The sequence below is a fragment of the Chiroxiphia lanceolata genome, chromosome 3, assembly GCF_009829145.1.
Source record: "Chiroxiphia lanceolata isolate bChiLan1 chromosome 3, bChiLan1.pri, whole genome shotgun sequence".
Taxonomy (NCBI): Eukaryota; Metazoa; Chordata; class Aves; order Passeriformes; family Pipridae; genus Chiroxiphia; species Chiroxiphia lanceolata.
In genome coordinates, this window is record NC_045639.1 from 58,260,335 (window position 1) to 58,272,915 (window position 12,581).

The 12,581-nt window shown below is 39.0% G+C and overlaps 1 protein-coding gene across 2 annotated transcripts in view; it reads right to left on the reverse strand.

Annotated features, from left to right (window-relative positions):
* The window catches only part of PDE7B (phosphodiesterase 7B), a 176,360-nt gene that overhangs the window by 30,097 nt on the left and 133,682 nt on the right, over nt 1-12,581 (reverse strand). For both annotated transcript variants that reach the window (XM_032681637.1, XM_032681635.1), the window contains one exon: nt 7,816-7,899. In XM_032681637.1, coding sequence (XP_032537528.1) covers nt 7,816-7,899 — 84 coding nt within the window. The remainder of the gene's footprint in view (nt 1-7,815; nt 7,900-12,581) is intronic.

Genomic DNA, 12,581 nt, shown 5'->3' on the forward strand with positions numbered 1-12,581 from the left:
CAGGTCTAGTGCGAGAAGGACCAAGAAGCTCAGGTGAATATCCCAGCTGTACTTCTCATCATCCGTGGCTGGTGTAAGAAACCGACAAACAGGTTTGATTCAAAAATATTAGATTTTGTCAATTTTACCATCTGAATATACACTGGTCACTGCACTAAGAAGACAGAGATGAACACCTTGCAACTGTATCATCACTACTACAATAAACAAGTGTTGTGCTGAAATCTTTGTTAACCAGAAATCCTCACGACACTTCACAAACTATATGGAATCCAAAGAAGTGTGTTATAGACACTTCGTTTTACTTGCGTCTATAATGTTAAATATTCAAGTCAAGTTCTTGACTTCTGATATAAATTCAATTTAGAGGTCAAGTGCTCTCCGTTAGCTGCCACTATTCAATGGGTTGCAACTTTATTTTTCACTTAAAGGGGTAAACTTTGTTTCAGCTAGGTAGAAGCGTGAGAGCGGGATTCTGAAACACATCAGAGAAAAGCAGAAAATTAGAAATATAACAAAACAACTTTAAAACTTTTCTGCTTTGAGTAAAAATTCCATTAATCAACCACAGGCACAAGTGCACAAAGCCAATGCGAGCCCTCTCTACAGAGGAGGTACTTGGTTGTTTCTTTGGCTAGTGTGAGAGGTTTCTGAGACACCAACTTTCTAGGTCACCTGCTTTGGAGGCTCCCTCCTTTGCACCTCACTTGAGTAATGGTGGCTTGTAACAGCTCCGTTTCCAACTCCTAAAGTTCCTGCACAATTGCTGGCATCTTGAGGGAACACTAGTCATGCAGTCTCTCCCCATCCCAAAATATATTCTTTTGATACTGTTTGAAAGAGAACACAGAATTTAAGAATTATGCTGTAATCCAACTTATATACCAACAATCCTATTACACCAATTCGGAGACATTAGGGTTTCAAAGACCACTTAGGTAACACGGTATATTTGCCATAAAAACAGAAAGAGGAATAGATTAAATCCAAATTTAAGACTAATTTAGATGTGTTTCTCTTCACAATTTGCAGTCTTGTTTGGGCCATCACTCATTTTTATGTAAACAAACTCTTGGCTCTTTACTAAGCCCTCCTCCAAGTTTTAAGAAATGGCATGTTGAGTTCTCTTTTCACAAACTTGTTAAGACTACAATATGAACTGGCTTGCCACTTCAATCTTTGTACAGTAGCACAGTCAGGACCCTTTTCTTCCGGAAAACTGCAAATGTTCTACAGCTGATTATAGTTTCTCTAAAGGAAATGGACATCCCCTCCTCCTTTTCACATCCCACACTGGAGAAAAAACAACATAACCTGTAATAACAGCAAACCCAACTTTCATTTATCATCTTAATGATCCCTTCTCCTTGTTCTTTCTTTTCCTCCGGTCATTTGGAAGGTATCCTCAGTGTTATCTTCAGTACATCCTTCCCTTTCCTAATCAGGGAAAAGAAGGTGGGGTAGCAGAATGGGTCATTTGGAAACTTTTAAAGGCACATTCTCAGTTAACTGAATCCCAAATCTGTACTAAAAAAATAAGTTACAAATGTGTAATCAGGTCAGTGTTCGCTAAGACTTCGTGTGTGAAGCTCATCTAGGTTTTATGTTTGTTTTGCTCTCATGAGTTCTCCTGAAGCATTCATAACCCAAATTGATGCATTTTACTAGCATATAAGGGCATGTGCATCAATCGGTTTTACATTCTGGGTTTCATTTTCTGCAAATGTAGAATTAAAGCTAAACAAGGAGCATGAATGGCAGGAAGTAGAATATACTTTTCAATCAAACCCTGTTATTAAATTTTGCAGATAGCAGCACTTGCAAAAAACACTTAAAAATGCAAACACCACCACAAAATAAAAAAAAAACCTTTGCTATTATTTGATGAAAAGGGTGAACTAAACTGAATTCCAATGACAGGAAGAATTTTTTAATATGGTGTCGGTAGGAAAGAACAATTTTGGTGCTAAAACATTAAAAGAATTCTGATTTCTCTTCCTTGAACAGGTAACTGATAGCAAGGCCACAGGCTGACCAGCTCTGGAAATGTTCTTCCCATTCAAACAAGACACAAGCGAACCAGTCAAGAAGCCCACGTGTCATAGGATGTTGATGAGTATCTTAGGGATGTGCTTATCCATAAGGAACTAAGGGAGATATTATGTAGAAATAATGCAGACCTCATATGATCTCTCCCTTTCTAATTTAATAACCATCTGGAACTTTGGACTCATCTCCACTGGCTAGGTTGGGATCCAAGTAATCCAATCAGCCCTTGAAACTTCCTCACAAAACTTTTAATGTCCTAATTTAACCTGGGTAAGAAATACCTAAAAAGGCATCTCTCACTCCCACTTCTTTTTCTCGCCAAGAGCAACAAAACAAGACAGTTAACCAAACTCTTTTTAACCTCACTCAATTGGGTTCAGGTTACTTGATGGCTCAGTTTTGGGTTGGCGGTTGTGGTTAAGTTTTATTTTCCCTGGAGATGGGCCCTACCTGAAAGCCCTGGAGTGTTCAAAATCCAAACCCAAAAACGAATGCAAATTTTGCAATGGACCCTTCTGGAGACAGGCAGAAACCACAGATTCAAATGTCCACAGACTTTGGTTTTCTGAGATGGAGACTTCTTTGTGACTTCATATCTTCCCTTACTAATCCTGACAACACTTTTCATTTCTCCAATACCTAATTCATCACATGCCTGAAAAGTGTGTGATGAATCCATTTTATTTGGAAACAAACTGAAAAACAGGGTATTTTGCTTGACTCAGACATCAAATTAAGGACAGAGACTGAATGGTATTAATATCACCATTTATCACCATCCTGTGCTAAAAGTATATTATCTATACTAAAGTAATTTGCCAAGCTAAGCTTAAAGCAGGTGGGGTTCTTTTGGAATCAACTTTTGCCTGCATGACAACATCAAGATCCTAGGTAATACAGACACATGCCTTTGGAGCTTCTACAGAGTTGCTTTGACATTTTATATATATTTTCAGATCCCACTCTGTGTTCCTGTTGTGCAAGGTGTAAGAAAACAAAAATCTTTTTGGATGTCACGATTTGGGTATAGAGACTCCACTTTGCAGGTCACATACTACATCCTTTCCCTTTCCTTGTTAACTTTCCTAGATCAATATATACAGAAGTGAATTAAATATAGTCAATTAAAGGCTTATAATTTTGTCATTTGCAAGCAAAAATTCAATCCAGAGAAAAGCTTAGCATAAACAAGGTAGGAACTGGTGAATCACTGTTTAAGTCTTAAGAATCTCCTTGCCTTCTGACTTAAAAGCCTGACAAGCAAATTTGTAAATAATAAGTTACTCATCTCAGCCCTAAACTATGTTATTTTGTTACTCTCCTTAATTGACTCTGGCAATAAAACAAAATGTCTAACATAATTGAGTAGGGTGAGGTCTTGGTTATTGCTGCATGATTACCTGCAAGACTAGATTTATCATAAGGAATTCCCTCAAACCTTTGCTTAACACAATGAAAAAATGTACCATCACAATCATTAACAAAACCCATCATGAGATAATGAAATCTATTTAAATAAATACATAATAGTCAGTGGTGGAATCTGGTTCAGTGATTCACTGAGCAACCTTGTGAATTAGAGAACTAAGTTATTGCTTACCATAGCTATGCTCCTTTATTTCTCAAATCCAAACTATACTGTGCTAAAAGGAAAATGGGAATAATTTTCACTGTAGAAGTGTTTCAAATTCTAAGTTATTACCCGCAAATATTCAATTTAACTCCTTTTCTGTATTGTGAACACAATAAGGTTCGCTTAATTCATAGAAATGCAGAAGCGCCAATAAAGTGCCATCATTAATTTCAAGCTGCATTAGGTTCAGTTACAAGCTTGAGCACCAAGTTCGGAGTCAAACTTTCCTAAAATTTGTGAGGTTTGGTTTGGAATCAATTTTATATCATTTATACATTGCATTCAGCTGCTAGAGGGCACCTAACACTTGCCTATTCCATCCTTACTGCTTCTGGAAAGTAATTTTCTAATGCTAAGTCTCTTCTTCTACCACTACCTTATTTGCTTGAAGAGGAAACCCTCACTCTACTTTCCTATAAACCTACAGGGCTGGGCAAAATTTCTCCTCTTTTAAAAAGGTTATGAGTTTGTAAAGTCTGATACTTGTTCATTAAGCATCCTAGTGAACCTGAAGCCTCAGGTCTGTCATGCTGAGCTTATTTTTTACTGGGAGTTATCAGTGGCCATCAAGAGTAGGTGCTTTGCTTGCTATATCACAGCAGGACGGAGGAAGGGACGGTCCGCTTATCTCCTGGGGAGTCTTCGCAGAGGGCTGACACCAAGCATCGGCTGCTGCAGCTTTCCTGCGGGAGAGCAGTTGCTGCACAGCTTCCCCTCAAGCTTCTGGTTCAATACCATCAATCCAAATGAGTATCTGGTAGGTCATGCAGGTCCCTACAAGTTGCAGGGACTCACTCTAGAAAATGAGGTTGCAGGGACTCACTCTAGAAAATGAGGTTGCAGGGACTCACTCTAGAAAATGAGGGAAACATCTGCTCCTCACAATACAGAACCAAGGTGTTCTTGGTGACACAGGGATATTCTACATTCAGTGTGGTATTCCAGAGTCATCTTAAGAGTCCCCAAATCCACTGGTGCAACTATGCCTAGGAAAGCTCACAACGAGGCAGAGAAAAGACAGGAAGACACTAAAGCCCTGCATCTCCTTCAGACAGGATCCTGCAAAATCCTCACGGTCCTGACAGCCTGGCACAGACAAGGTGCAGTAACACTAACTTTCTATATGTTGCAGAGATGCACTGAAAGCATGTGTAGATGGCATCACGACATTAGCTCAAACAGCAACAAGCCAACATAAATCCAGTTGGCTTTGATTAAGGCTACAGAAGATCCCGTTTTTAGGGAGCAGGAAGTTTTTCTATCCCAAAAGACTTAATGGTGTCTTAAGTTACACAGTGACTTTACTGCAGGAATCCAGAAAAAACCAAAAGATATGGTCTAGTGAGTGTTAACCCTTATTAGACACAGAAGGGAAAAACCCTCTAGTTTGACTGAATCTGCAAGTTTGCTAAAAGAAGTTACATTTTAGTAACCTTTAGTCTGACATTAAGTATCAATGCCCTGTATTTTTAATTTAAAATGTCAATTTTCATAATGAATGTCAACTTTGTTCAAGAATGAGCTTCAGTGTTTTCCCTTATTTTAAAACAAGGCTGGTACTGTTATTTGGAATAGTTTTTCAGATGATAGAGGGAATAATCACTATTCAAGCCCAACTTATTAGTGAGAGGCTGGAGTAACGTTTATGCTGCATTTGCTTATAATTTCTGAGGATATTTCCCATAAAATATTCTCTTCCTCATCCCTCTGTTACTCTAACAGCTTTCAGTATACAGTTGCTGCCCCCAAACAAATACAACATGGTGACAAAATTTTACTGCAAGTATTAGATAGGCACTTTTCAAAAAAAGTCTGCAGTAGTGACATTTTTATCTATCTCTTTTTGATAGGATGTGCAGCACCATGGTTTTTGCTGCTTGTATGGTATGCACAGCAGAATTGGGTTTAACAGACAGATGTAGATGAACAAATAATATAAAAGCCTGTTTACTTCTGGCAAAACATGTCTGCATGCTCTCACACTGAGCATCTTCATTTACTTGTACATTTACTTTGCATTTACCAAGTGAGTCAGGCCCAGTGCACTCGCCATCTACAAAATCAGTAGTCAAATGTCTAGAAATCTCACTTCATTTTGTACTGAAAAATTAAGCCAACACTACTCTTTAGACAAAAAACGGTATAAATTCGTAAAAACCTGAAAACAGTGAGAAATCCAAAATCAAGATGACTGCTTTTCCTTACACAGATTTCAGATTATGGAAAAGCAGTAAAAAGAGTAAGTCAGAGGTCTCCATGACAGAGAGCACAGGAACATAAAACCCCAGGTGCCCCACCTCTGTCAGACCAGAGGTGTACACACAAAGAGGCATCGCTTTTAAGGTCAGCAATTATGGTAGAGGGGTTATGTGGAGGGCCCTGCTCCTTGCATGATCAAAGATTGAGTATTCACCAGTACATCCCTCACCACAGATGTCTCCCTAGACAGCCCATGGAAAGCACCAGCATTTCCCAGAAGCCGACAGGATCTGAAAGATGGCAGGATTCATCTACAGGGGATAAAAGTCAAAGTGCTATTGCCAGAAAAAAAATCTGGAAAATTTTTGCTTTCTTTAACCATGGAGAGGAAAGAACACATGAATGGAATTTTAAATAATGTGTATGTATCAAAATAAAAAAGAAATAATTAATTTAGTCACACTTGTGTGACTATATATATGACTTGTGTGAACATATATCTACCTCTACTTCACAAATAAAAAGAAGTGCTTTATTTTCTCTCAGTCTATAAGGGCATGACCAGTACTATTTCCCACTAGCCTAAACTGGGTTTTCCTTCATGGTTTTCAATGGTGAGTCAGGACTAAATTATCCTCAAAGCTCTGCTTAACAAGTAAGTTATTCCCTTTGTCCTGGGAAAAATGATGGACCCATCTTACCCCTGATGTCTTTCTACCTCAGCCATAGCAAACCCTCTGATGGTCTTATGACCCAGAAAATACCTTCTATCAGTCTTACCGATAGCAGCACTTTGATGGGTGGCAGTAACTTTGCCAGCATGCAAGAATGCATTCCATCAGAGCCCAAGTCCTCCCCTTTCTAGTAGCTCCTCTTTACTCCTGACTTCCAGCTAGCCCTCCCACCCTGTGGTGGGCTTCCTCCCTGCCCACTGCCACCCTCTTCCCTTTCCCTTCCCCAGGCACCCAGACACAGAGTTACAAAAAGCAGAATTGAAACTCCGGTTTGATAATTAATCTTTAATGAAAAGCACAATCTCTAGAAGCTTAAAAGTGTCATCCCTAAAACTGTTGTGAGTTTCAATCTGTTTTGATGAAGACAGTGAATAACATTTTTTTTCAAAGGTTACACAGAGGGGTCTGTGCAGTACACAAGGATAAATCAAGATCTGCCTGTGCCTTAACACTGAAGTTAACACAGCATCCAGGTTGAATGTTACAGGGACCTAGACTAAGTGGTCACTGTTTTTTTATTTTTTTTTTTTTTACACACTGCCTAATGGGTTTGCATCAGTATAGAGAATACATCAGGTGAAAAAAAACCAACAGGGTCTTGATTTATTCTTTTTCTTTTTAGATTTGCCCTTCTTTATTTACAACAGTGGCAAAATAACTTCAATCAAAATGAGGTTAAGATTATTTTTAACAGATGTTCACTGCTGGCCTGACCCAAAATCCATTGACGTCAATGAGAAGACTCCATGGGGCTTTGGATTGGGTTCTAATTGTTGGAAAAATTAATGTTATTGTAAACCACTGGTCAGTGCTGTCACATGGTCCCCTTCTGTGCCAATTCTATATGACCGGATAACAGACTCACATAAATCTGTTCCAACTGTTGTCTAAGAGGCTAAAGGACACAGCGGTTTATCTTTTTAATTCTGAACCACCCCCTCTCCCCCCGCTCAGCACACCCCATGGCCCTACTGTATTTACACTTGATGGATTCAGCATTATGGACACTATTCATACAATCAAAACACTTCACAGCCAAATGCTGGATGGGAATAATAGAATTACTAATGCTGAGTGTGTGAAGACAGCTGAACTACAGATACGTACGAGATGAGATACTTTTTGGTTCATATACTTAAAACAGAGATTTTTAGGGTTTTTTTAATTTAAATACAGACCTGAAGAAAGGGTTGCACTTACTGTTAAGAAGACGGAAGTCTATAAATGGGTAGGAGCCACGGCGCTCAGAGAGAACCCCTGTCTGACCTCTCACCCGTGCATCTCCTGCAAAACACAAAATCCCCAGAGATATTAGGAGGGACAGCTGTCTTTCTCTGCTGTTTAGATCTAAATCTATTTTTTGTACAAAGTGATGACGTTACACTCCTCCAGTGGGAAAACTAAGGTCCAAAAATCATCTTCCATGGCATCCCTGAGTAATTTGGGTAAAGCACTACAGCTGATCCTCTTAACAGAACAAAGACACAAAAAACCCTTCGTTGTTGGCTGGGATGAAATGATACAATATTATCCTACTGCTTGCCCAGCAAGCAGACTCTCACTGTTTCAGGAGTAGTGCAGAGGTCTGGTTTTTTCCCAGGCAAGAACAGTTGAACTCTGACTGTCATGGCATCACACACAAAGGTCTCAACCTTGGACTAGGCTCACAATCCAACTGACCCCCAAAGTTGTGGGACTGGTCTCAAAATCATTAGGTGATGAAAAAGTCCCTCCAAAAGAGTATGAAGATTGTTTTTAAGGTTATATGGTTTGGGTGTTGTGGGGTTTTTTTTGCTTGATTGTTTGTTTTTGTTCTACTTTCTGCTCTTTGAGCATTCCAGAAAATGTAAGCCTTCTCCTCAAACACTGCAGCTGCTCTATGTAAGTGAAACCTGATGTTCTTAGATAAGCATTACTCCAGAGCTTTAGGGTATATATTCAAATATGATAAAGTGACAAAACAATACTAAGAATTAGTATTGCTAGGCAATTTAGATTGATTAGTTCCTGACCTAAACTGTGTAATATTGATGAAATAGGCAAAACTAATCTAAGGAGAAAAATGCTCTTCAGGAGAGTTACAAAACCTCTCTCCAAGTAAATAGGAAGTAGTGGGAAGCAGATGTAACTTTTATATTTCCAAAACTTTAAATAGTGCAATGCAATTGTTTCTTTACAGACAATTAACAAGACCAAAATATTAAAAATTCTTAAATAAGATGAAGTCTGGAGATTTTAGAGGTTCTAATTAGAGTACTCTAGTTCTTCATTATACCAGTTCCTCTTCTACAGAAACAGAGGCCACAGTGTTGAAAGTATACCCTCTGCACGTCCTCACACAGCTCTACTGTAGTTCTCTCAAAGTTTGCAATGAAATTGTGAATTAATTAGTTTGAATTGTCCTTCCTCTGATATACAAATATAGCATCTAAACAACAATAACTTAAGAATTTGGCTGTTAATCCTGGCCTCTACTGCTTGTGTTTAAAAACAAGAAAACATCTTGGAGAGTAAAAGAAGGACCTAGTTAGATGCTGCTATTTTTTTCTATCTAATGTTCACTTTAAATATGCTTACAATTATGTTTAAGGGAAGAAAGCCAAGTAGAATTATTAAGGTAAATATTTGAGGTGGAGAAAAACTTCCATGCCTTCTAGGGGTCCTCAGAGGTATGAAAGACATATGAGCGTGCATGCAAATTAAGAATATTTCAAACACAGTCACTTTTGATTATAAATACAAATCTATATTCTCTCACCTTTTCGCTTAGCATTTTTGTTTCCAGAGACAGAACATGTGTTCCTTGTTCTCAGTTCCCACTTGCCAACCCCTCACTCTAAGGAACCAGTTCAAAACAACTCAAGATGTTGTTGACCCCACTTACCCCTTCTGATAGCAGAGGCAGCAGGTGCAAACCTCTACCTACTCTTCAGCTGTTCCACTTCAAAGGTATGATAATACCATAGGTCTACCTTCATCAGCAGTTTAAAATTACATGCAACTTGTGGCAATGAAGGTATATGAATGTATTTCCCTGCAATACTCGTGTTAAAGGGCAGAAGGGTGGAGCAAATAGCTGGAGACTTTGTAAAACACCAAAGCAAGATTCATCAGCACCCATGTGCCAGAGCCCCATAAAGCAGCACCCAGACTTAAAAGCATCGCTCTCTGTCACAGGTAGCCTCATCAGATTGGCTGGTGTGTGCAGAAAGAGTAAGAATGGCAAGCATATGGTACACATTATATAGACTCAAAAAAATTAGGCAGGCTTGAGCCTGTTACTAACACAGGCATCAGCAAATTAAGAACGAGTGTAAATTCAGAGCATGCCTTGACCAAGGCTTTTGTTTTTCTGTAGGCACCAATGAATTAACAGGAAGCAGCAAATAGTCCCCTGCATTAACACACTGATAAACATGTCACTTGTGACTAAATTAACAGATACTTTCAAAAAAAGAGAGAAATTCAAACTTCAAAAATCTGAAAAAAAATCCATGACACATAATACTGTAAACCCAGAAAGACTGATTTTCTCTTTTGACATGAAATAATATATCTATTAGATCAAGTGAGGTACCACATTACTAGAGAGTAACAAAATCATACACAGTTACGTATGGAAAGATTGCCTAACTCTGATCTCAACAGTATGACCCCAGATCTTGGAGAAGAGAACACTAAAGGTAGGTAGACAACTGGAACATGGAAGAAAACACAATGTGGGCTTACCAAAAGTAAACCATACGACACACTTAATTACCTCAAACAAAACAGCTAACTGTTAGACAAGAGGAAAAAATTCAATACTGTAGTGCAATTCAACCATATGGACTTTGTCAAACATATAAGAGAAGGCAAGAGATGAGTACAAAAACTGAAGTTTGAAAATACTAGAAGATAACAAGGTGCACTGAAAGGAAACCTTTTCTTGGGAACTCCATGATCTTTAGAAAACTCATACTGGGAATGGTCCTAAAGATTTTTTATTGATGATCTCGACAAAGAATTAGAAAAGCACTAGCAATACTTGATGATAACACAAAGCTGAGAGACAGCGGGTACATAGAGCTAAAACTATTTTAAATAAAGTTCACTACTACCGTCGCCTTTTCTGCCCCAACTGCTCTGTGGCCCAGCTACCTGCCTCTTACTGGTATAGTCCAGCTTCCTCTCATGGTATTGCTGATGTTTCACATCAAACTAAAGACTGGACAACTCAGACTCCTACGTACACTATCCAGACAAGCAATTCCAGCAAAGAGAGGGAAAGCAAGGGAGGTAATGATGCCATTAGTAAGAAATGTGAATGAGTTTTACTTAACTAGCAAAGCCAAGGACCTGAAGTCATGGCAAATTACTGATGATTCCAATCAGCTATTTTACATTTTCTACAGATAATATAAGTTTGGGCTGTCTCTAGCACTATAGGAATCTATATGCACAATAAATCTGCATCTCTGATCACTTAGAAAAAGCCACTAAAATCTTTATATTCTATGATTATTAACTTTATCCTCAGGGAAGGCAAGTTTCTGATGAGTCAAAGATGTTATCAAGTAGCTCTACCTCATGAATGCGTTATTTCAAAATACTTCACCAGGTGCCACCTAGTCTCTCTCCCCATCATTAGAGGAAGATTAGTTAGGAAATGATGGCGGGCTAAATCAACCACACCTCTCTTCCTCCATTTTTTCTTGGCTCACATATTTGAAAACATTTACATACTTCCCTATTACTTTTAATTACATCTAAGTACACTCAACAGAGACACTAAGAATAGGAATTGCACCAGAGGTACAACATATCACACGGTTTTTAATGTCCAAGAGGTGAGGGCCATTCATGGCAACACACCAGACTTTCTTTTTGTCATTTTGACAGAGGACTTTGAGGGCAACTTTCATCAGTCCACCAGAGCTTTACATCTCTTTGCTCTCCACCTTAAAATCAAGCTAAACAATTGTTCGGACAATTTATGCTATTAGCAGTTTTAGATAAATAATCCCTTTCAGAGCAAAAGGAAGGATTCTGTGGAAACAAGGCAGGAAATTTTGACAGCTCATTGTGTTCCCAAATGAAACAAGCAGGGTGAAGGGAAATGGCCAGGGTACAGGTTCTCTTGACTGCTTTGGGCTGAAGATGCAAGGCTGGGACATCTGCGGCCACAAACACGAAGGGCTGCGCTCTCACTGGCGCCAAGTTGCCGCAGGAGCTTCCAGCAGTGACATCTCCCAGGGGCTGCTGTGCTCCTGAATTTTACTCAGTCCTTGTTAAAACAGACAAGAAAGCAAACCAAACAAACCAAAGCAACCTATAAAAGGAGCCTGTGCAGTGCATGCTGTGACTGACATGCATGACAGCTTACAGGCATGAGAAAATCGGCTATGGGGCAAGAACGACAGCACTCTGGCAGCCACAGCATCAACAAGATTTCAAGATGATTCAGAAGGGTTAAGAAAAAAATGAGGCAGCTCTTAACTGCCTGTCACATCTGGAGGAAAAAGCCATTTGCACAGGGCAAAACAACTTCTCCGAGACTTGCCTTAAATGATGTGCTATTCAATTTCACTGAGCAAGCACAACAAATTAGGAGAGAAAATAGGGCCGTAGCTGTGACAAAACAACAGAGCAGCTTCACGCAACAGAAGTTAGAATGAACCACCAAATTTTTGATTTTATTTAGCACACAGCTCCATGTGCTAAGTCAGGAATACCATAGCAAATTCACAAGAGGTTATATCTATTTATTCTAGTCAAGCTTTTCTACAGTCTTCATCCCAATATTTCTTAAATGGAGTATTTTAGAGCATGTACTGCAGCAGCTGACTTCTTTTCATGGAAAACCAAGTGGCAGAAGTAAGGCCTCTTGTGGACTCCATGGAGCCCCTGGCTCCTCCACTATTTCAGTTATGAAAAGGCTTGGGATTTCTGAGTTAAAGGAAGAGGAGTTGTTTATGTTTTAAGCA